The following is a 24,289-nucleotide window of genomic DNA, read 5'->3' as shown; positions in this document are numbered from 1 at the left end:
CTACTTCCATGTTAGCATTTTATAGTACCACAGCTTTTTTTGTTAACCAAATTTAATTGGAGTACTGTATTGTGCCAGCAAGAGTCAAAACAAACCAGAGGTTTTCCTGCTTGCTTGCTGTAGAGATCAAAATTAAATAAAGCACAGGACATCAGCTGGTACAACAACTATTGCTCTCTTAATGTCCAGAGTGGAGAGGTGGCATGACAAATATTATGCTGTTATTCTTTCAGTTGGCATAATGCTTTTATATAAATACATGTTTTGAAAAACTGAATCTTCTGCCAATTGCATTCATGGGCTGGAAAGGAGTGAATGTAAAGATCTGTGATACAGCAGTTATAGTGATAACTGTTGCATTGTACAAGACAAGTGAAGAAACTTTAGTGCTCCAAATGTTTTGGACTGTCTCCTCACAATCATTTATGGTGGCCGATGCTGGGTGAGGCTTCTGGGGATAATAATTCAAAACATCTGAAGGGCAAAAGGTTTCCAGCCCTGGTGTAAGGAAAGGATTTTCCATGCCAAAGACATTGTATTCAAAATGCTTGGTGGTGGCATAGTGAAAATAATGTGTATTATACAAGACACGTGAAGTTTTTATTAAAGAGTTGCAGAATTCTTGATATACAGTTTATGTGGTTTGAACTTCAGCAGCTGCTCACTGCTTCAGAAATATCATCTTACAAATTGCTGTGCTGCTAATAACTCTGGAGGATTGATAAAATTTGATGGATTGTTAGTTTGGATAAAATTATTTTTGTACAGTACTAAATTGAATTGAGCGGGAACTTGTGTTGGCAGCTTCTCTGTTTTAATGAAACATTTGTATACCTTGAGTGATCTAGAATCCAGTTAGTGGATACATTAGGGCTACGGTATATATTTTTATTTAAAAGCAAGTTTTGATCTTAACTAAATATTACCTTTTATGTGTCTGCTGGTCCCAGCCTTGTCTATTGTACATGAAGAAGAAATGAAATATGTTTTCAAAAAAGGATAAGCTTTTAATTAAGATGGATTTCATGCACATTCAAACACTTGCATAGAATGTGGAACAAGGCTGAAGCTTGTGCTTAACTATGCCATTAAGGTTGGTGCGCAACTCTGAGTGTATCTTTCTTAGAGCTTTCTTCTTATGCAGTAGGGTTTATTAAGCAAGAAGGTTTCCTGGATAACAAACAGCTCAACTGCTCTCTGAGCTCATAGACAGAAAATTTAATTATAAGGATAATGTTGCTTATTAGCTTTTCCTTCCTGCAGCTGAAATTAGTTTGCTTTGATAGAGAGGATGGGACAGAATTTTCTAGCACTGTACTGTAGATTCAAATAATTCTTGTACTGAAGTCATTTTCAGCAAATTTTTGGTAGGTTTCATATATGTTTACCTAGAGGTTATTATAAAGCTCTACTGCATGCCACATCAAGTGCTTTTGGGCAAAATGTGTCAAAGAAATACACCTGCCAGCTTCTGCCTAAAGCAAGGAGTAACTGGGAGATGTTCTAGATCAGTCCTTCTCAACAGGGACCATATGCCCTCCTGGTGGGCTTTGGCACATTTGAAGGGGTGCACAGATTGAAAAATGTGAGAAGCTTCTGAAAGACATCTGTTTGTGTTATATCTTTGTTTGACAGGGGGCCCTAGAACCCCAGAAGAGCTCCTAAAAAGGCCATGGCCCCCAAAAAGATTGAGAATGCCTGATCTAGATGACTGCTGACAGGATTTGTGCATTTTCTGCACCTTCTCACATTTCTGTAAATGTGCATAATATAAAAATAATGATAATCATTGCCTTGTTGCATGGACTATTAAAAGTAAAAACATGGGATGGGTCGTCTGCATCTTACTGAATATTCTGCTCTTTTGTGCTTGCTGCATGTGTGTACTTTGGTTTAGAAAAGGAGAAGATTACAGTTATTCTGTACATAGTTTTTGAATTATTAAAAACTATGACCAAAAATAAAAAAGGCTAGAAGAGGTGTTCATATTCCTGTAGGTGAGATACTTTGCAGGGAGCTTGAGAATCCTTGGCAGACCATATCTCAAGCATAAATGAGACATGAACAACTTTTTTCACATCCCTCATGATGTTGTTGTGATCCTGATTGGTTGTCATCTCACGTGGTTGCTTATCACAGAAAAAAAGAAGTATCCAGTTGTTTGTGTTATTGGAACTCGTAAAGCTGACAGAATAATCTATCCTACACAACACTTTGGTTTTAAGGGTAGAGGTTTTGTTTTTGGTACGTACACTTTTCTCACTTCCACAACAGATAAACTACTCTTTCAGATTCTTCTATCTAAAACATGCCAGAATAAATCTGTCTGCCCCATATAAAATGAAAAGTGTCTCAAAACAATTGCCATCTATCTACAACTGAAGGTATGCATGTGAATTCCAAAGAGTAATTTCTAAAGTACTGTATGGTTTTCTGTTAACTATATGTAGTAAAGAATCTGTATATGCGTTTTTCATTTGACATGGGATACCCCTTTGTGTATTTGTATAAATAAATAAAAATAACATGGTACTACTTTATTCTGTTTTCAGGGTGTTATTTTTTAGGTGTGAGAAAGATGGCATCACTTGCCAGGAGTTTTGCTCTAGAAGTGCCTTCTGACTTCAGTGCACTGTCATGAGAACAATGCAGACCGGAGCTTCAAATGTTATTTTAAATTTTAATGCATTTGTTATAGTTTTAGTTTGAAAAAGTAATCCATTTCAAAAGAGTAGGGTGTTACTAGTGTGTTACTTTATTTAAAATATATGCTTTAAATGTAGAAAAATAACCAAATATTCTTCCAGGGCACCACCAACAAAGTTTAGAAGTAGTGAATAAATGTTATTAAATAAAATAAAATAAGCTTTTAACATTATTTTGGAAAGACAAAATCCTCATTACTTCCAAGAGTAACATGGTGAAAGTAGTGTTGCTACTTATAGCACATTACCTGCATGATGATGCAGATAAACACTTGGCTTAGTATACTTATTGTGACGCTAAAAAGATGTTTGCTTTGGCAGTATGTGTATATGTACGGAAAAGCATAACTTGTTTTTTAAGGGAAGCCAACTATGAAAACAAAGTTTGTTGCCAAAATAAACAGTGCCACACAAGTGATAATTCCAATTTACACTATGTTAGATACACAATGTTCATGTAGCATAAGAGGATCTGGCATTTATTTGGCACATTTTAATTGGGGTAAGATGGATCTAAGGAAACACTCATAGAATGCTATTCTTGTATTGTTGTGTCTCCATGTCCTTTTCTCCCCTTTGGGAAGAAGAGTTGGCCTCTTTGCTACTATCTCCTTTGACCAGGTGTCAAATCTTCAGCCTTGCTAGCACCACAGGAACAATAAAAAAATTAACAGATGGCCCAAAAAAGGGTGGACAAGCAGGCTCAAGTCCTGACTTCTTGAACTAAGATTTCGCTAACTTGCTGTAGTCTAAACTTGAGACTAATAAATATGTAATTTTAAAATGTACATTTAAGAGGTGCTATAGTAGAAAAACATTGTAGCCATGCCTGTGTGTTTCTTGTACCAAATTGCATTGTACAGTGGTGCCCCGCTTAATGATTACCCTGCTCCACGACGAAATCGCTTAACGGTGAGGTTTTTGCGATCGCAATAGTGATCGCAAAACTATGTTTAAATAGGGAAAATCTGCTTGACAATGATCGGTTCCCTACTTCGGGAACCGATTTTTCGCTTTACGGCAATCAAAACAGCTGATCGTTGGGTTTTCAGAATGGCTGCCCGCTGTTCAAAATGGCTTCCCGCTGTGTTTAGGGCGGATTTTTCGCTTTACAGGCACCGGAAAATGGCTGCCCTATGCAGGATCTTTGCCGGATGTTGAGGTATTTCACCCACTGGAACGCATTGAGCGGTTTTCAGTGCATTGCAGTGGGCTTTTTACTTTCACTTGACAACGATTTCGTTCTACAGCGATTTTGCTGGAACGGATTATCCTCGTCAAGCAAGGCACCACTATAATGTGTTTATGTCTTTATGCTGCATTAAAATGAGGCCTGTGTTCAGTGGTGAGTGAGTATATTAATTGTGACACAAGTTTTTCATAGGGTCATTGTTACTGCTTCATAATAGGAGGGTGATATTGTCACCATTTGGCAACCCTGTATGTATAAAAATGTGAGTGGGCATGAGCATGTATAGTGTTGAAACTCTTACCTATCAGTTAAATTATTTTACAAGGAATTGGCAAGTTTTAAATGCTGAGTCTGAAAAAGTGGACAGGAGTAATTTGGATGGCCTAAATTTTCAAAAATTGACAAAGTCACCTATCAAAGACTCTTAAGCAAACTTAGCAGTCAAAGGTAAGAGAGTCATTCATAGCCATGCGTTTCATGAAATGAAGACTGATTAAAGAACAGAAAGGAGGCAGTAGGGATAAATAGTTGTTGCACATTGAGGGAGATGTGGACAGTGGAGTTCCTCATGATCATGGGAACTGTTGCTTTTAACTCTGTCATTAATGACCTGGAGATGGGGAGAATAGTGAGGAAGTCCAATTTGGTGATGGGCAATATTGTTTGAAGGGGCAAGAACTAAAGTGGATTGCAAATGTTTTGGTTTAATGTCTAAACTGAATGAATGGACATTAAAATGGCAACTAAGATACATCGTAAGCAAATATAAAACATGCACAAAGCCACAAGTTCATTCATACACTGGTGGAATCTGAGCTGACAGAGACTGACTAGGACTGGGATATTGGGGTTTATAGCATAATGAAAATTTGGCCATAATGTGCTCTGCTGTAAAAAGGGACCTGTAGCAACCCATGTATGAATGATTAAATTTGGTGAATGGTTTAATTTGGTGTTGCATAGTTTAGATGAAAATAATAAAAGGAGATGTGGCAGACAAAATTATATATGGTTGCAGAAGGAATATAGGGAGATTCATTCCTTTTGTAATAGAAGTTTCATCTACAGAAACTGAATGGCAAAGCATTCAAAACATAAAAGGAAATAGTTCTTCACACAGCATTGTTCAACTTGAGGTATAATGCAGTGTCACATGGCTTTAAAAGAAGATTAGATACATTAATGGAGGTTAGAGTCATCAATAGCTGCCAGTCAGGATGGTTGTATACCTTGTATTTTATTTATTTAACTTATATGGCACCCACAAAGGTCTCTGGGCGGCTTAGAACAATTAAATACAATAAAAAAGATAAAATAATTGAAATACAATTAAAATATATAGTCTAAAATATATTATTAAAATATATAGTCTAAAATTGATATTATTTCTATTAAAAGCCTTCTGGAACAGGAAGGTTTGACCTGGCACCAAAATGTCATCAGCGATGGCGCCAGACGAATCTCAATTGGGATGGCATTCCATGGTCTGGGGGCAGCTGCCGAAAAGGCCCTTTGTCTACAAGCCATCCCTCTTACCTCCTTGAGGGGCAGCTCTTTCAAAAGGGCCCCCTGGCTAGATCTTAACTGCTGCGTAGGTTTATTTGGAAGGAGACGGTCCTTCAGGTATCCAGGGCCCAAGCCGTTAAAGGCTTTATATGTCAAAACAAGCACTTTGAATTGGGCTCGGGCAGCAACTGGTAGCCAATATAATTTAAACAGAATCGGCTTGATGTGTCCCCTAGCGACCCCACCACTCACCAGCCGTGCAGCTCGATTCTGAACCAGTTGCAGTCACCGGACCGTCTTCAAAAGCAGCCCCACGTAGAGTGCATTGCTGTAATCTATATGAGATGTTACCAGTGCATGTGTAACTGTCATGAGACTCTGCTTGTCCAGGTAGGGCTGTAGCTGGTATAATTTCCGCAGCTGAAGGAAGGTGCCCCTGGCCACCAAGTCCACCTGGGCTTCCAGAGTTAGACTGGGGTCCAGTAGCACCCCCAGGTTGTGGACTCTGTCCCTTGGGGGGAATGTAACCCCATTCAGGGCAGGGAAATGGCCCTCCAGCCTGTCCGGCAAAGCACCCATTAACAGCACTTCTGTCTGGATTGAGCTTCAATTTATTAACCCTCATCTAGTCCATTATCAGGTCCAGATACGAGTTCAGCACAGAAACCACTTCACCTGGATTGGTGGAAAACGATAGGCAGAGCTGAGTGTCATCAGCATATTGCTGACTCCTCAGCCCAAACCTCCTGATGACCTCTCCCAGCGGTCCCATGTAGATGTTAAACAGCATGAGGGACAGTATCGAGCCCTGAGGAACTCCATAACACAAATGCCATGGGACAGAGCAATTGTCCCCCAGCACCACACTCTGAACACGGTCAGCTAGGAAAGAGTGGAACCACTGTAAAGCGGTGGCCCAACTCCCAACCAAGCCAGCCTATCCAGAAGGACACCATGGTCGATGGTGTCGAAAGTCGCTGAGAGATACAGGGGTATCAATAGGATCACACTCCCCCTGTCTCTCTTCCAGCAAAGGTCATAGTATAGGGTGACCAAGGCAGTCTCTGTACCAAAACCCTGCCTGAACCCCAATTGAAATGGATCCAGAATATCCGTTTCATCCAGCAGCGCCTGGAGTTGCCCATCTACAAGGTTTACCACTGGTTCGTAGTTAACCACCAGCCTTGGGTCCAGGTTAGGTTTTTTGATGAGTGGCCAAATTACTGCCTCTTTCAATGTGGTAGGGACCACTCCCTCTCTTAAAGAGGCATTCATGGCCTCCTGGACCCAGGTGCAAACCCCCCTGGCAGATCTTCCAGTTAGCCAAGATGGGCGAGGGTTGAGTGGAGTGGTTGTAGAATGGACAGATCCAAGCGCCCTGTCCACATCCTCAGGTCTTAACAACTGAAATTCATCCATTAATATTTGACCTAAGAACGGCACACTGGACACATCCTCTGATTTTGGAGTAACGGTGGAGTCCAACCTACTATGAATCTGAGCAATTTCCCCTCAAAATGAATGCCAAATTCATCACAGTGAGCTGATGAGCAGTCCGGGACCTCCACCAGATTTCGCAGTTGAAGAAGATCCCGGACCACCCGAAACAGCTCTGCTGGATGACATTTTGAAGAAGTAATACAGCTGGAGAAATACTGCCATTTCGCCAGCCATATTGCCACGAAATAGGCCCGATAATGGGCTCTAACTCGTGTTCAATCTGACTCCCAGTGGGATTTCCTCCACCTGCGCTCCAGCCGTCTCCCCTCTCGCTTCATCGCCCACAGTTCAGAAGTATACCAAGGAGCTGTCTGGGCTCTGTGTGCAGGGAGAGGGCGCTTAGGCGCAATCGTGTCAACCGCCCAGGTCATCTCCCTATTCCATAGGGTGACCTGAGCTTCGACAGGAATGCCGACCATATCAGACAGACAATCCCCCCAGAGCAGTTAGGAAACCATCTGGATCCATTAGTCTCTGAGGGCAGATCATCTTAATAGATCCCCCACCCTTGCAGAGGGGAGAAGAAACTAATAGACTAAACTTGACCAGAAAGTGGTCTGACCATGACAATGAGATCACAACCAGCCCCTCCACATCCAATCCACCATCTTCCAGTCCCGTTGAGAAAACCAGGTCCATGGTATGGCCATTCTCATGTGTCGGGCCGATGACACATTGAGACAGCCTCATAGTTGTCATGGCGGCCATGAAGTCCTAAGCCACCCCAGTCAAGGCAGCCTCAGCGTGGATGTTTGGGTCCCCCAGCACCAACAGCCTGGGAGTCCTCAACACCAGGTCCGAGACTACCTCCGTCAGCTCAGGCAGGGAGACTGTTGGTACACAGCAGGGCGGGCGGTACACAAACAGAATCCCTAATCTGTCTCGCAAGCCCAACACACAATAAAGGCCCTCAAGACCTCCTCTCAAAGGGATAGGAAGCTGGTCAAGGAGCTAGAACTCCTATAGACTATAGCAACATCCCCTCCCCGACCCTCCGAGCGACATTGGTGCTGGACGAAGTACCCAGGCGGACACAGCTGGGAGAGGGGGCCACCACCCTCCTCTCCCACCCAGAACTCAGTAATGCACTCCAGGTCAGCATCCTCATCCAGAATTACATCATGGATGAGGGCAGTCTTACTTTGTACTGACCTGGCATTAATGAACAGCACTGTGTGGCTCAAGGGTTTGCTGATATGGTCACCTGATACCATGTGGTTGGGGATAGGAATAGAAGAGGGGATAGAGGTAAAATATAAAAACCTCTCTTCTCCTACATGGGCAAGTTCTACCCCCACCGCAATTCCTTCCCCTACCCAACAACACCTCAATGGCTGCCCCCTCCAACTCCTTCCTCCCTTCCTGTTCCCTCAAATCCACTGTGGGTCTCTCTTAATTGATGGCAATTAATAATCACAATTCCAAAAAACCCTTCTAAAGCCCCTTCTTCCCCCCCCCCCAAGCCATGTGGCTGATGTTGGGAGGGGGTGGGGCAGCCAGGGGTAAGCAGGGCCCAGTCCTGCAAAGCAGAGGAAGACTGAGCCAGGCTCCCTTGGAAAAAGCTGGCAGCCGGCAGCAGCCCAACCACAGTCCCACTGTCTCTCACAGAGTGACCTATAGAAGGCAGATGGTCTTCGGCTCCCCTGAGCGCAGGAATGCTGGTCCGGTCAACTGTATATCAGTTGCTGGGGAGCACAGACAAGAGCAAGCAGTTACATTTACATTCTGCTTGCAAGTTTCCCATACACAACTGATTGGCCACAGTACAAACAAACTGCTGTACTGAATAATCTTTTGGTTTAACTTAGGGGTTTCCAAACTATGGCCCGTGGGCCACATCCGGCCAGATTGCCTTTTTATCTAGCCCGATGGGTGGGCAGGAGGGTAAGAGTGCTACAGGAGGGAGGGAGGAGTGCGGCCCTCAAAATTGTGGAGTATATATGATGTGGCCCTCCCACTGAAAAGTTTGGAGAGCCCTGGTTTAACTCATAGGACGTCATACATTTATAAGTGTTTTATGATTCTTTTAGGGTTGTAGTTTAAATATTGATGGCAACTTTTTGGTTTACCTGTCATGGTTCCATTCAATAGTTTTTCTATCCCGACTATTTAGACCAGCACTCAGCTGCTCAGCCAGTTAGGTAAGATGCAGTCTCCAATGAAGCAATTACAGTACTCATGTGCTGTTGGTACAGCAGATTATTTGTATGGATAGAATATTTATATCAAAAATTATTTTCTCAAAATGAATTTTTTTTATATAACATCTAATTTCATCAGTTTAGAACACAAATGTAGAATAATAGAGACAAAGACAAATGTTTCAAAAAAATTTAATCCTTAAGAGGGATATTTTGAAATCTTACCCAGCTAATCATTTTAGCTATTTCAAGAGAAAGACGCAGCCAACATATGGGGAGATTTCAGCCTTAAAACTTTGGGAATTTGTCCTCAGATTTAGACACTCAGTGCTTATTAGCACAGAAGAAATGGTTAATTTAAAACCTCTGATTATGAGATCTTTCAACCTCAGTTTCAAACACTGGATTATTTGCATTAGAACTGACAATGTTCCATTCCTTTCTTTTGTCAGCATTTCTAAATCTGAGTAACTTCACAAATAAGACTCTGTCTTGACCTTAAAAGTTTGTTTTTAATCCAAAATGCTTTTGACCCAAATTTATTAACTTCTCAGAACGGTATCCGTAAAATATTTCCTCTCATCAGTCATTTGAGTAATATTGCTTTCAATACATTTTAGCACACTAGCCATTGAGATTCTTATCATAATTGTATTTTGCTTCTGTGAGAATAGGATAGAGGTAAGCAAACTCGTCTTTTTTTTACACTTATTTCAAACTACAGTGATTTCATGGAAAACAACTAGCTAAAAAGAGGATGAAAGAGACAGGAACTTGCTGTGTACAAGAATGATTCAAGATTAAAAGTCTTCATATAGCTTCTGTGAGGTGTAAGATTCAGGTGATGTGTATTCTAAGGCAGGGGTCCCCAGCGCCCAGTCCATGGCCCGGTGCTGGCCCTGGCCTTGGCAGGACCGGGCCATGGAGACAGATCTCCCGTCTCCCCCCTCGCATGCGCACCCCAAATGAACGCACGGCCTGCCCACCCGCATGCATGGGTGCACCGCCCACCTGTGAGTGCTCCCCGCCCATCCGCACATGCGCCCAAGCGCCCCCTGCTCACCTGCAAGTGTGCCTCACCCCCATGTGCACAAGCGCCCCCTGCCCCCCACATGGACCCCCCAACTGATCCGCGGTTCAGAAGTGTTGGGGAGCACTGTTCTAAGGTATTTTTTAAAAAATTGATGCACATGGGCTCAGAATTAAAGGCAATACTTTAAACCAAGTGAAAAAAAATGCCTAAGTAAAAGTAACATTAAACCGGAACACAAAAGCTTGTGAAATAAAAGTTGGTCTAGTAACAGTAACTAATGTGAAGTCTCATCCCTATTTTTCTAACATACTGCTCCAGATCATTCACACTGACTGATGATGGGTATATGCTATTTGGAGGACCGTTGTTGCCACTTAATTATGCTGGGTCATCAGCCAAATAGCCATTGCTTACTCAGTTTATTAATATGCAAGAAAAAAAAACCTGGGCCTGTATAGTTGGAAGATGGCAAGTTTCTCATCTTTAATATCTGTAATCAAAATGTTTATATTATGTGAAAATCATGAACTTGAGATCAAGAGGTCGTCCCCAGATATTTGCAAGCTGAATATTGAAAGTGTCAGTGACCTTCTAATAACATGCAGCTGTTGCTTTAGTCACATATGGTAGTGTCCTTTAAAGAAAGTCTAGGAAGCTTGACTGTCTAATGAATGCTTGTATTTGCAGGTGGCTGGGAAGAAAACTACTGCTGTACTTAACTTCTTCATTTTCCTCTGTACTAAAAATTTTGCCATTCCTTTTGAGTTAGATCTACCACAGCTTCTTCTTAGCTTCTGTATTTCTATGACAGGTGCTGTATTTGCATTCTTATTTTCTCTTAGCAAACTGTCTTCAAGGTCCACAATAGCTGTTTTGGTATCTTTGCCTAAACTGTGTTGCAAAGCAGAACATGTGAGAAAATGAACCAGCTCTTATTGTGAAAACCCAGACAAGAAGCCACAGAGAGACAGAGACTTTCTAACAAGCGTGTTCATTGTATTTTGGACATGCTGCCTGGAGAAATCTGGGACTTATATTCCAAAAATACAAATCTGCTCATCTCTAGAAAGCATGCTTATATATAACGGATTAATAAAAATAAGTGTTTTTTTGAAAAGTTGAAATAATTAAAAGTTGAAATAATTTAGTTGGAAAGGATGTAATCAGTATTATCCATCAGAAAAAATACAACTGAAATAACTTAGAGAAGGTGTAATCTACAGACTAATTCTAGTACATGCCTTCCATAGTCTGGTACTACTATAAGCATAGTATGTTCTGTGTGTATGTACCACTATAGCTAGCTCTTTGTTTGAATTTAGGTGAAATATTTGGTGGCGGATCTCATGGTTCTGTTTAAAATGTGATGCATGCCGATGAAGTCATACTAAGTAGAGTAGTTGTGCAAGTAATAACAAGAGAAAAGTAATAACAAGAAAATTAAAAGAGCATGAAGAATTTTTTAGGTGTTTTCCTTATTATATTTTCATAACTACCTGCCCTCTAATAAAGAATAATTCATCTTAAGTTACAAACATAGAGATGTTTGATTACATTTGATCTACATCTTAGTAGATAATCCTGCAGTAAAAATAGACACACTTGAAGCTGCAGTCCAGTATCATCTTATGTTAGTAAGAAGCTCCATTAAATTTGGTGGTGGTTAACTATTTCTTTCTTCATTTATCTAAGAAGCAAAACAGTTGCTGTTAGATGCTCCATCATCTGAAAGTTGTCCTGCTGAACAACTTAGTCAGTGTACATGAAAAATTTGGTGCCTTGAGAATTTTTTTAAATCAATTTATGTCCCCCCATCTAGACTGAAGTATACTCTGGGCGGCTCACAATAATGCATAAAATTAAAAACAATATAATAAAATAAAAACAACAGTAATAATATAATACAAGTTGGCAAAAGTAATTAGGTGACCAACTCCGGATAGGTCGCGGACTATACGGAAAAGTTCCACCTGCTGATTAGAAACTTTGCTTATCTGGACAGTGAACTGAGCTCAACTGGCAGCCTTCACGTTAGTAAGGTAATAGTTAGTCGCGATCCTGACAGCTTTCCGATTATATTCTGTCAGGTTCCATCTCCAATTGCACTCTAGCCTTCTCCTGGTCTGCTTCATAGCTCACAGCTGTTGGTTAAACCAGGGCACTGGATGAGCTCTGCAACAAGAGAGGGCGTTTAGGAGTGATCATGTCAACAGCTCTGGTGGCGGCGGCAAGCTAGCCATCAATAAAAGCCATGACAGGAGTGCCAGTCAGTTCAGCCAGAATCCCTCTCATGGAGTCCTAGAATCTTATAGGATCCAGTAGCCTTCGAGGGCGGACCATTAAAATAGGTCTTTGCTCCCTGCGGGGTGGAAGAGCCACTGAGAGGTTGCATTTTATTAGGTGGTGATCCAACCATGACAAGGGGACTGACACAAGGTCAGTCACCATCAGACCACACTCACTCCGCTCGGTGGAGAACACAAAGTCTAACATGTGACCGCCCACGTGGGTGGGGCCGTTAACATGTTGGGACATGTCCAACAAAGCCATGGTTTCCAAGAACTCAACAGCCAGACCAGAAACCTCCACCTCCTCATGGATGTTGAAATCACCCAAGACCAGGTGAAATCACCCAAGACCAACAGTGCTGTGGAGACTAAGTCCGATAGCTCTGGTGAGGAAATGGCTGGGTCACGGGGAGTGTGGTAACCCAGCAAGATCCCAATACCATCCCTGGCCCCAGTCAACAAATGGAGGGTCTCAAGACCCAATGTCGCCACTGCAGAGCACCTAACAACCTCTAGAGCAGCAGTCCCCAACCTTTTTTGAACTGTGGACTGGTTGGGGGGATGGCCTCTATGCGTGGGGGGTGTCATGCTCAGGGGGGCCTGTCGTGCTCGCGCACATACACATGAGCAACACCCCCCAAGTGCAAAGCTCCATCCATGAGCGCAACCCACACGTGAGTGTGACACGCCCCCCATGAGCACAACATGCCCACTGGGTGGGGTTGTGTGGAGATCTGTATCTGTGGCCTAGTCCTGGGAAGCCCACGGACCAGCACTGGGCTGTGGACCAGGGGTTGGGGATCCCTGCTCTAGAGTGTTTCTATGAAGAATGGTGACTCCCCCCCCACCTCTCCAATCTACCCTGGTGTTGGAATGCATAACCGGAAGGACAGGCAAGAGTCAGGGGAACACCACTTTACCTGCCCATCCAAGTTTCAGTTATGCATGCCAGATCTGCATCCTCTTCCAGAATAAGATCTTGAATAATCTGGAACTTGTTGGATACAGATCTGATATTCAGTAACACCAGATTTAGAGTGGAGGGATGGCTGATCAGGCAACCTTGAGTCTGACAGGTGGTCACAGTGCCAGAACAGTGAACAGCCTTCAAACATCTGTTTACTGTTCTTCTGAAACGAGTAGGAACTGCTATCGCCGTATCTCCCTCTACCCGAAAGCACTCGGATGTTGAAAGGACCCCCACTGGGGGGGGGGGGCAAGCTTTCCACTCCATGTCAAACAAAAGGGAAGAAAAGAGAAAAGGCCAAAGAATATAACAAATTAATAAAAGTAAACGGTAGAGTAGTAACAAAGTTGACAAAATTAATCAAAACCATAACATAAAAATACACATTTAAATTAAACAATAATCAAATTAGGCAACTTAAAAGTTAAAACTTAAGAAAAGAGAGAATAAAAATAAGAAACGCCCAGCCAGACCACCCCCCTGTCATAGCCAGATACAAGAAAAATAAATAAATTAGGAAAAAATAGGGCAATGAAAAAGAAAAAAATCATAGATGTTAAAAACGAATTGGTACACTTCCAAGGGTAGCCCATTCTTTTATTCTTCTATTGGTTGCATTGTCTTTTAAAGTTATCAAAAAGTCTGTAATTTTGCAAAAGAGGCTGGTTTTAACCATCCAGTAATTATTCTACAGGATTCCCTGTGGATAGAATGACATACTAGGACTCTGGAGAACAGGGTTCGAATCTCCACTTGGCCATGGAAACTCATGGAGGGAGTGGAACTGGTAAAACCACTTCTTAAATAGTTTAGTAAGAGTAGTCCCATTTGAATCAAAAGAACTTACAGAGGAGTTGTCTCTCTAAATTGATTCAGTGGGCTCACTTGAATATTTTGTTGTTGCTTAGTTGTTAAGTCGTGTCCAATTCTTCGTGACCCCATGGACCAGAGCACGCCGGGCCCTCCTGTCTTCCACTGCTTCCCGGAATTGGGTCAAATTCATGTTGGTAGCTTCGGTGACACTGTCCATCCATCTCATCCTCTGTCGTCCCCTTCTCCTCTAGCCTTCACACTTTCCCAACATCAGGGTCTTTTCCAGGGAGTCTTCTCTTCTCATGAGATGGCCAAAGTATTGGAGCCTCAGCTTCAGGATCTGTCCTTCCGATAAACAGTAAAACTTTGAGCACCATTACCAAAATATATTCCATGCACCTCCAAGAGGTGATGCCCAGGAGATTGTGTAATGGTTCTTACAAGCAGGTGCCATAAAGTGCAGAGCTATCTAACATTTCTTGACAATGACCAGAGTATTGTTGGGGGTTTATACCAATGTATTTGAATACATTGTGGTGATGACTCATTGTTCAAATCCCTGGTCATAGGCCAAGTTAACTGACTGACTTTCAGTTAAGATTACAAGTCGCAACTCATTAATTAGTGGCAATTTGCCACCATGAGTTTTGCAACAGTGTAAATCATCAATAGGATCCTGTCCAGTGACCACCCTAGATATTCTGGTGCATCTGTATTTAGCAATTCTTGCTTATTTAGAACAGTTATTGTTCTATGGATTCCAATAGTTTCATACATAGAAATCATGATATGAAAACCAGTCTTTAGCACAGTGGTTCTTAACCTTTTTGAAAGAAACGCCCCCTTGAGCCATTGAGGAAGTTATCATCGCCCCCGTCCCCGCGGTGATGATATCTCATTCATTTATTTATCTATTTATCTATTTATCTATTTATCTATCTATTTATCTATCTATCTATCTATCTATCTATCTATCTATCTATCTATCTATCTATCTATCTATCTATCTATCTATCTATCTATCTATCTATCTATCTATCTATCTATCTATCTATCTATTTATTTATGACACTTAAATCCAATGACCCCTGAAAACAAAATTCAATTCCAAGAAAATGAAATGCCCCCAAAAAGTAACATTTAATGATTTAGTTGCAAGCGAATTTTAAGACGCAAAAAGAAATATAAAAAGGGCATAAAAACAAACCACAATACAGGAACTAAAAATTTCAAGACAAAAACTCTGAAACTAAATTAAGACTGGAGGCAAATATATATTCATGTACACTGTAAAAAGGCTGCAGCCATCTTAGCAGGTTTGGCTTGCTCCAGCGCCCCCCTACCGCCGCCCTTCTGCTCCAGCGCCCCCACACCGCCCCTTTTCGTTCTACCGCCCCCCTGAAAAATGAAATCACCCCCTGGGGGGCATTATTGCCCACGTTAAGAACCACTGCTTTAGCACATAAACCTATAAGCTTATAACCAGTAGCAGCCTTAAAGCTCAAATCTCCATCAATTCATTTATTTATTTCATGATATGCTTCTTCTGTGTTTTTTAGATCGAATTCCATTACCTAGGAATATGATTGAAAACAGCATGTTCGAGGAAGAGCCTGACGTAGTTGACCTGGCTAAAGAGCCTTGCTTGCATCCCTTGGAGCCTGATGAAGCAGAATATGAACCAAGGAGTTCTCGGCTTCTTGTACGTGGTCTTGGAGACCATGAAATGGATGAGGATGAAGAGGATTATGAATCATCATCTGCCAAACTTCTAGGAATGTCTTTTATGAATAGAAGCACTGGACTGCGTAATAGCACAGTTGGTTACAGACAGAATTTGGATGGATCATGTTGTGCTCCATCTGTAAGGACCACAGTGATCTGTGCTGTTGTTCTTGTGATTGCTGTTTCTGTAATAATGGCAATCAGTCTTATTCCCAAATGTACCTTTACCAAAGAAGGCTGCCATAACAAAAACCACACAGCAGAAGATGTATATCCTTTAGCAACAAATGGAAAGCCCTTTCCATGGGCACAATTTAGGCTTCCAAGTTCTGTTGTGCCTATACATTACATTGTTGTACTGCAGCCAAATCTAACCACAACAATGTTTACAGGTTCAGTACAGATAACAGTGAAAGCCATTCAGGCTACTGGGCATGTCATCCTTCACAGCTCAAAACTTAATATTACCAAGGCAACTTTGGCTTCATCAGGTTCAAGCCGCCAGAGACCAGTTGAAATTCTGGAGTATCCATTGAATGACCAGATCGCAGTTTTGGCTCCAGAGGCGCTGATTGCAGGACGAGAGTATAACATCAACATGGAGTATTTCTCTAATTTATCAGACAATTACTATGGTTTCTACAAAATAGCTTTTAAGAATAACAGTTCAATGGCAGGGTAAGCTTGGAAAACGATTTACTTCTGTGCAATGTGTTTGTTTGTTTGTTTGTTTTGTTTAGTCATTCGATACATTTATATCCTGTCCATCCAGTGTTATAGCACTTTGGTTGGATAACAACAGTTAAAAGACAACTTGTTTGGAATGCGTTCATTTATATCTTACATATGTAATAATCCAGTTGGATTGAAACAGTACCATGGTTGAATGTTTTCTTCACTCACCAACCTCCTGAAGACGTGTACCGAAATAGCTGTTTCTCTCAAGACTGACTAGTACGCAAACCAACTAAAAATAAATCCATTCTCATCTTTATAGTTGATTTTAACATTGCCCATATTTTTTACTATTAAAGAATCCCAGTGTGAGTTCTCTAACAGATTTGATCACTTCTTCATTTTTATTCTAAAAATAGTTTGTTGTTGTCTTGTACTTATATCTTGTTTTCCACCCAACTTATTATTGTTGTGTGTGTGTTGTGATGTTGTTAGACTGGGCTGTGTTATAGTCCAGTCATTCTCAGTGGGGGCCATATGCCCCCCTGGGGAGCCCTGGCATATTTGAAGGGGGCCATAGACTGGAAACAATTTTTCACATACGACCTTTTAAATTTCATTATGCAACTTACATAATTGATTCAGCCTATATATTTATTTCATATTGTTTGTATGGCCGTGGCCAAAAAAAGGTTGGGAATGGCTGTTTCAGTATTGTCAACATAGCTGATAATGAGGGTTACAGGGAGTTGCAGCCCAATAACATTTGGAGGCCACAGTTCCCACTCATGTTGAGTGGTCTGTAGGATACAAGTGGGAGTAATTGTATGCTGCATGGCACCCAAGCTCTTTCTCACTTGGTTTTTCACAAGAGAAAGGCCAAGGGTATGGCACCATATATTATTGGGCACTATCTTTATCCTTTATTTATATCCAAGAAAGCAGAAAGATTTTCAGTGGTGAACATGTTAACTAGTGCATACAGTCCAAGTCAACTGATGGGGTTACAGCTCCTCACACGACCAGATAGGTGGGATATAAATAAAATAAAATAAAATAAAATAAAATAAAATAAAATAAAATAAAATAAAATAAATAAATAAATAAATAAATAAATAAATAATGCTCTTGCCTCAGCTTGTTCTTCCCAGTGGGACAGGATTGTGCCCTGGATGCCACATGAAATTGAGCCACATCGTCATTGTTGCATTACATCTAGTGAAGAATACACTGCTGTATCTGATTAACTTCTCAGTTTTTGAAGCAGAAGCTGAGTTACGGCAAACCACAAACCTATGCTAAGGTTGTTTCCCCATGTTTTGACTATGGTGCATCAGTTACTGGAATATACAAAATTAGGATAGTGCAAGCATATATAGAGAACTTAAAAGTAAAGAATGTAGCCTTCTGTTTCATTTTTGCTGTTATGCTTTGAACAAAGCAAATGTTGAATCTAAAATGCAGTCTAGCATTTCCATGTCACAGTTTGGTCTGTGACTGGTTTAATACTTCAGGAAAATAGATATGAGGCAAATTGATCTAAGTCAGAAGAGGTTAAAAGGGGAATAAAGATGTAATAGTTGAAAACTGGCTTGGTGTAGACATAAATGTGGCTGAGGAAAGACTTTTAAACATTGTAAATACTGAAGTATATGAAGAACAACTTGTATCTGGACAGTTCCCAATAGATTTCTAATGTTTACTATTCCTATGTACCCTATTTGGTAACAAATCTAAGGCTACTGATTGTCTTCCTTGAACAGTAAGGCTAGGATTTTAATTTTTTCATTTGTTTTGCTTTTACGAATATACATTTTAAATGTAAATCTATTTTGCTTTTGTCAGGCAGCTTGCAGCAACTCAATTTGAGCCCCTGGCAGCAAGATCAGCATTTCCTTGCTTTGATGAACCAGCCTTCAAAGCCACTTTTCAAATTAAGGTCAAAAGAGAAAAGGATCATTTTGCTCTGTCGAATATGCCAAAGGTAGAGTCAAGCCATTCCCTTCTCTTTGCAGAATGGATAATCTTGTATGCTCTACAATTTGTATAATCACTTATTCATTGTTTTTGTCACAAAATAGAATAATTTTGCTACTTGGTACGGATTTGATATCATGATAATATGTTCTGTTTTAATCTTGTTTGTATGATGGAAAAAAAGGTGTGGGCATTATCCTTTGACAGTGTTCATCAGTGAATGTGAACATTAAGAATATAAGAAAATACTTGCTGGATCAGATTAAAGAGCCTTATAATCTTGTTTCTCACAATAGCCTGCTCCGTGCCTCTGGGAAATCTACAAACAGGGCATTAAGGGAATAGCCTGCTTCCCTTTGTCCTGACCAACAAATTTAATCACCTTTGGGTAGTGTGGGCGGCATATAAATTAAATAAATAAATAAATAAATAATCAGTTCTGTACTTTCCACTGGAACATCCAGTGGTGGTACAGGGAGGCTGTGATGCCTTAGGTAGGAAACAAGACAGCATGACCTTGAATACATTAGTTTTATGTGGCTATAGTAAATTGGTGTAACTTTTTGATTATTATTTTTACTGGTGTGTGTAATTCAAAATCGGGTGAAGAAAATTCTTTGCTGATTAATGGGGGGATATGTACCATATTTTTCCATTTATGAAACACCCCCCTTTTCTGATTCAAAAATCAAGAAAACTTCGATGATTCAGCCTCTGGACTCAGAATGCTCAGACATTAGGAGTCCCTGTTGAATCTGAGCCTGCAGGCTCCACCTCCAACAAGGTGTGTTCCAATTGGTTTGTACATCATCATTAGTTGATGTCAATTCTATAAGGCTCATGATCGGAGGAAGCTAAGTCTCCTGACTGTAAGAAGCTAAGCCTCGGGATTGAAGGAAGCCTGTTTACAGAGGCAAGGCACAGGACATTTTGTTCTCTCCATGTTCTCAGCTTATTTCTATGTAAAAGATGCCCCTTGATTTTTAGTGTAATGATTTTAGGAAAAAATAGCATCTTATAGACGCAAAAATATGGTAATAAAAATTCTGCCCATGTACCATGATGAGGAGTCAGATAAAGAAGAGAAAACGAAGAACACTGATGAGAAGGATTAGTTGCAATGGTTAACATTGCAATCCTGAAGACGACAGGATGTTTTTCCTTGTCGAAAGCTTGATCTTTTATTGTTTTATTAAAGTTTTTTAACTTGGAAATTAAACCTATGAAGTTTTTTGAGCCAGTTCAGTCTGTTTGTCTGAGATTAGTTAACTTCCTATGGTGTTCCAAGAAAGCAGAAAGATTTTCAGTGGTGAACATGTTAACTAGTGCATACAGTCCAAGTCAACTGATGGGGTTACAGTAACTGGCCAAAATCCAGTTGGATAAAAGGCAATTGTAAAGGCAGCTGTGCAGTGTTACCCCCCCCCCTTCCTCTGGTTTCTCTTTGCATGGTCAGTCAAGCAACTGGCTGTGTGCCCGATTTTACAGCCAGTGCGATGAGTCTGCAGAAGAGGAGAAATGCTTATGTGATCACTCTTAACTTAAATGCAAAAGCAAATAGGAGTCTGACGAGTGTTTGTGAATAGGTAGAGGGTAAGAGATGTGAGTGCTCACTGGAAGGACAGATCCTGAAGCTGAGGCTCCAATACTTTGGCCATCTCATGAGAAGACTCCCTAGAAAGACTCTGAATCACATTGGGAAAGTGTGAAGGCAGGAGGAGAAGGGGATGACAGAGGACGAGATGGTTGGGCAGTGTCATCGAAGCTACTGACATGAATTTGAGGGAGGCAGTGGAAGACAGGAGGGCCTGGCGTGCTCTGTTCCATGGGGTCACAAAGAGTCGAACACTACTTAACGACTAAACAAACAACAACAACAACAACAACAACAAAGAGAGACTACCTAAACCTAGAAGATAAAACTCTTAAGACATTCACAAAAGATGGCTTGGAAATCCTTTGAGAGGATTTCTGGCAAACACAGTGGCTGAAATCCTGTTCATAGTGTACGTAACTTTCCACCCATTGCTTCCTCATAAACAAAGCACCCCTGGCTTGTTCTGTGTGTATTCACACCTTGAGAATTGCAGCAGGAGCATTTTGTTTAGCATGGAGGGATGGGTGGAACTTAATGCTTTGGCTTACACTACAAACTGGATTTCAGGCAATATATTCATGTTGTGTTTCATAAAGCAATATCGTTTTGTTTTTGATGCCTGATGATAAAGGATTTATGAAGAAACCTGGAGGGCCACAATTGTTCTTCTCCCGGTCTGACACTTTACATTATGTATATTAGTGCCCATTCTAGCCTGTACATGTTGACATCACTTTCTGTTTCTGTCTTAACATAAAGCAGGCCATGCCTGAGATGTCCTCCTTTTCCAGGGCTTCCAGATTTCTATTTACATTTCAGATTTTGACATGCTGTTTGTGTTTCCAGAAAGCAACCAACCCCCTGGCAGATGGATTAGTGGAAGATGAATTCATTGTGAGTTTAAAAATGAGCACTTACCTAGTAGCTGTCATTGTTGGAAATCTGGCAAATATTACTAAAGAAACAAATAAGGTTCTGGTAAGTGGATATCCAGCTTTTCCTCATTTTTTAGAACACTCTTTAAGATGCAGTTGCTGTGTAGGCAAGCTGTAGTTATATCCAGGAGTTCAGCCTGAAAGAATGTAGGGTTCAAATGTTGGTGGGAATGGGAGTGCTCATGTATACTGCACTACTGCATCCCTATTATTATGGAAGTCCTGCAGCCCTGCATTTTCAGCAAGAAATTCTGTATAGGTGCTGTAAATGCTGCATGCCTTCCAAAATGGATTGGTGTTAGAAGGTGGGACTTATCTACGTCCCTGTGTCATACTACCCCTTAAGCCCTACATGATTTCACACTAAACACCTGAACAGAGCTTACTAGTAAATTATAGTTTCTTGGATGGAATCAACTGGAATCAGCCTTGATCTATAATTGCTTGTTTTGTCAGTGTCAGGTTGTTATAAATGATCTCAGTGTTCAGCTAAACCGTATAAATCATCCAGTCTGTATTTGTCAGTCTACAAGGAATTGAGGGTATGGGAGATATTGTGAATGACTGGCTGAAGGAAGAGTAGGTGCTTCTTTGGTTTGTTTCTTTTGGCATCATCAGGCATCTATTGCTGATCCAACTAAGACATTGTATGGGGCGGTATTAATAACTATAGGTAAAGAAAACATTTGTACTATGGCAGATTTTGTTTGATTTACATATTGTGTCATTGTAATAGGTGTCTGTCTATGCTGTTCCAGAAAAGTCAGGGCATACAGAATATGCTTTGGATACAGCACTGAAACTTATTGAGTTCTACCAGAAGTATTTCAATATTACATACCCTCTCCAAAAATTAGGTAAGAGATTGTACATCATTTCGTTATGGGACTGTAATGGGACCATGTTTTGTGTTACAGAAATAACCATATTTTTTGCTCCATAAGACACACTGGACCTTAAGACGTACTTAATTTTTAGAGGAGGAACACAGGGAAAATATATTCTGAACCAAATAGTGTAATAAAATATTTAATAAACTATAACAGAATAACATTTGAACCATGTAAAGTGAACAGCAGTCAACAGTGGCATTAATATAGACCGTTATCAGCCAGTGATAAGACCTATACCACTCTACCTATATTTTACATTTCCTTTCATCCACCTCCTCCCCATGCTTATAGAAATGTCTCAATGACAGATGAGATTGTTGTGCAACTATGCCCAGCTACAGCTCAAGCCTATATTAAGTTAGAAATGGTTTGTCTGATTTGGCACTGCATTGAGAGGTCCTTTTTTGGTTGTGTGAAGGATAAATAGTGGAATTAAACTATTTAACAGCTGGTTTTCCTTATTTACTTTAGGTTATGCAAAAGAACAGCAACACAAAGCTTAACCCAATCCCATTCACCAGCAGTAGCACATGCTCAGCATAAGACCAAATCTCCATTTTCTGACATAATTGAACGTTTATAGCATGAAAGGCACAACAGGGACGTGGTGGCACTGTGGGCTAAACCGCAGAAGCCTGTGCTGCAGGGTCAGAAGACCAAGCAGTCGTAAGATCGAATCCACGCGACGGAGTGAGCGCCCGTCGCTTGTCCCAGCTCCCGCCAACATAGTGGTTCGAAAGCATGCAAATGCAAGTAGATAAATAGGAACCACCTTGGTGGGAAGGTAACAGCATTCCGTGTCTAAGTTGCACTAGCCATGTGACCACGGAAGATTGTCTTTGGACAAAACACTGGCTCTACAGCCTGGAAACGGGGATGAGCACCGCCCCCTAGAGTCGAACACGACTGGACAAGAATTGTCAAGGGGAACCTTTACCTTTACCTTTAAGGCACAACAGGTTAGGCCAGACAAAGCCATGAACAATGTTCTTGATGAGCCAAAAAAAACCAAACCTGAATACAAACTATAGTAGCAGAAATCAGGAAGCAGGTACTGTAATCCAGTTAGAAGTCACGAGGCACAGTTAGTTTCCTTGCTGCAACACCCTTTGGAAATACATTCTCGTATTAGATGTCCAGAACTAGTTGAAAAGTTTGCAAGTTGAATCCAAATTTCCCATAGAAATGCATTGAAAATTAATGCATTTTTATGGGGGGGGGGGGAAAGGTCAGAAACTTAAAAAAAGTAAAAGAAAGTCACTTACCAGGTACTGTAGACTGAGCCTTGCTCTTCACAGTGCCTTGGTAGACCCCAGAACAGCCAAAAAAATAGCCCCAAACAGGTAAAAGCCAGCAGGCACCTGGCAGATAGCAGCCATTTTGTGCTCTTCTCCGCTCCTGCTCCTTCCCCTTCCCCTCTCCCCACCTAACAGCTGATCAGCGTTGGTCTGAAAGGCTTTGCAGGCAGCTTTTAAAGCAAGTACCCCTATGCACGTTTCTACACAAGCAGGTTTCAGCTCAAACGGAGCACCTTTTCACCCAAGCACAGTTTAACCCAAAACAAGCAGCTTTTAAAGCAAGTACCCCTATGCACGTTTCTACACAAGCAGGTTTCAGCTCAAACGGAGCACCTTTTCACCCAAGCACAGTTTAAGCCAAAACAATCAGCTTTTAAACTACATTTTACATTTTAAAACGACAATACCAGGCAGTCCCAGGTCTCTCTCCCAGCAATCTAACTGCTTGGACTAGCAAGGAAGCAGACAAGCAGCCTCTTCACTAACTGAAAGTTTGAATTTCCCCGCTTTCCCTGCATATTAGGTATGCTAATATCTGTGCACTGGAGGATTGTGGGAGGAACATTCCAGCCCCTGATGGGGGTCCTGTGGGGCACCCCAAAACACTGAGTAGGTCTCTTGGCCTCTTTCAGGACCGGGGCTTTTCAGCCCTGCTCTGATCAGGAGGTACTGCCGGGGGGTCACCATGCCTTTGGGGGATAGGGCACAGAAAGGGGAAGAATTTTCAGGGGCCATTGCAACTCATACCTGGCAGGGAACATACCATTATTGTAGAAGTGGTTTTCTCAGGGTAAGGCTCATCTATTGCACTCTGGATGTGCTGACCCCTGTGATTTCCCCAAATGTGGGAAAATCAACTGCCTAAGTAGGGGACTGTGTGGTTTCCCCTGGTTTTTCTAGAATTACTTTTTCCCCCTTTGGTCCTTGGCTGTTTTCATTGCCTGCTGCCATAGGCCTATTAGCCTTGCTGGTTTTCCAGGTGGGCTGCAAGAAGCAGATCCTGGAAAGCCAGCAATGCAGAATGGTGAGGTCCAAACAGCAAGC

At 41.3% G+C, this 24,289-nt stretch overlaps 1 protein-coding gene and 1 pseudogene across 1 annotated transcript in view; both read left to right on the top strand.

Annotated features, from left to right (window-relative positions):
• The window catches only part of LNPEP (leucyl and cystinyl aminopeptidase), a 64,103-nt gene that overhangs the window by 4,092 nt on the left and 35,722 nt on the right, over window positions 1-24,289 (top strand). Inside the window, exons 2-5 of the mRNA XM_072992504.2 lie at window positions 15,705-16,548; window positions 18,391-18,529; window positions 20,966-21,097; window positions 21,791-21,911. Coding sequence (XP_072848605.2) covers window positions 15,705-16,548; window positions 18,391-18,529; window positions 20,966-21,097; window positions 21,791-21,911 — 1,236 coding nt within the window. The remainder of the gene's footprint in view (window positions 1-15,704; window positions 16,549-18,390; window positions 18,530-20,965; window positions 21,098-21,790; window positions 21,912-24,289) is intronic.
• Window positions 23,985-24,135, top strand: LOC140705191 (U1 spliceosomal RNA; annotated as a pseudogene).

This window comes from Pogona vitticeps, chromosome 2 (assembly GCF_051106095.1).
Source record: "Pogona vitticeps strain Pit_001003342236 chromosome 2, PviZW2.1, whole genome shotgun sequence".
In the NCBI taxonomy this organism is placed as follows: domain Eukaryota; kingdom Metazoa; phylum Chordata; class Lepidosauria; order Squamata; family Agamidae; genus Pogona; species Pogona vitticeps.
This window is presented reverse-complemented; position numbering and strand designations above follow the sequence as displayed.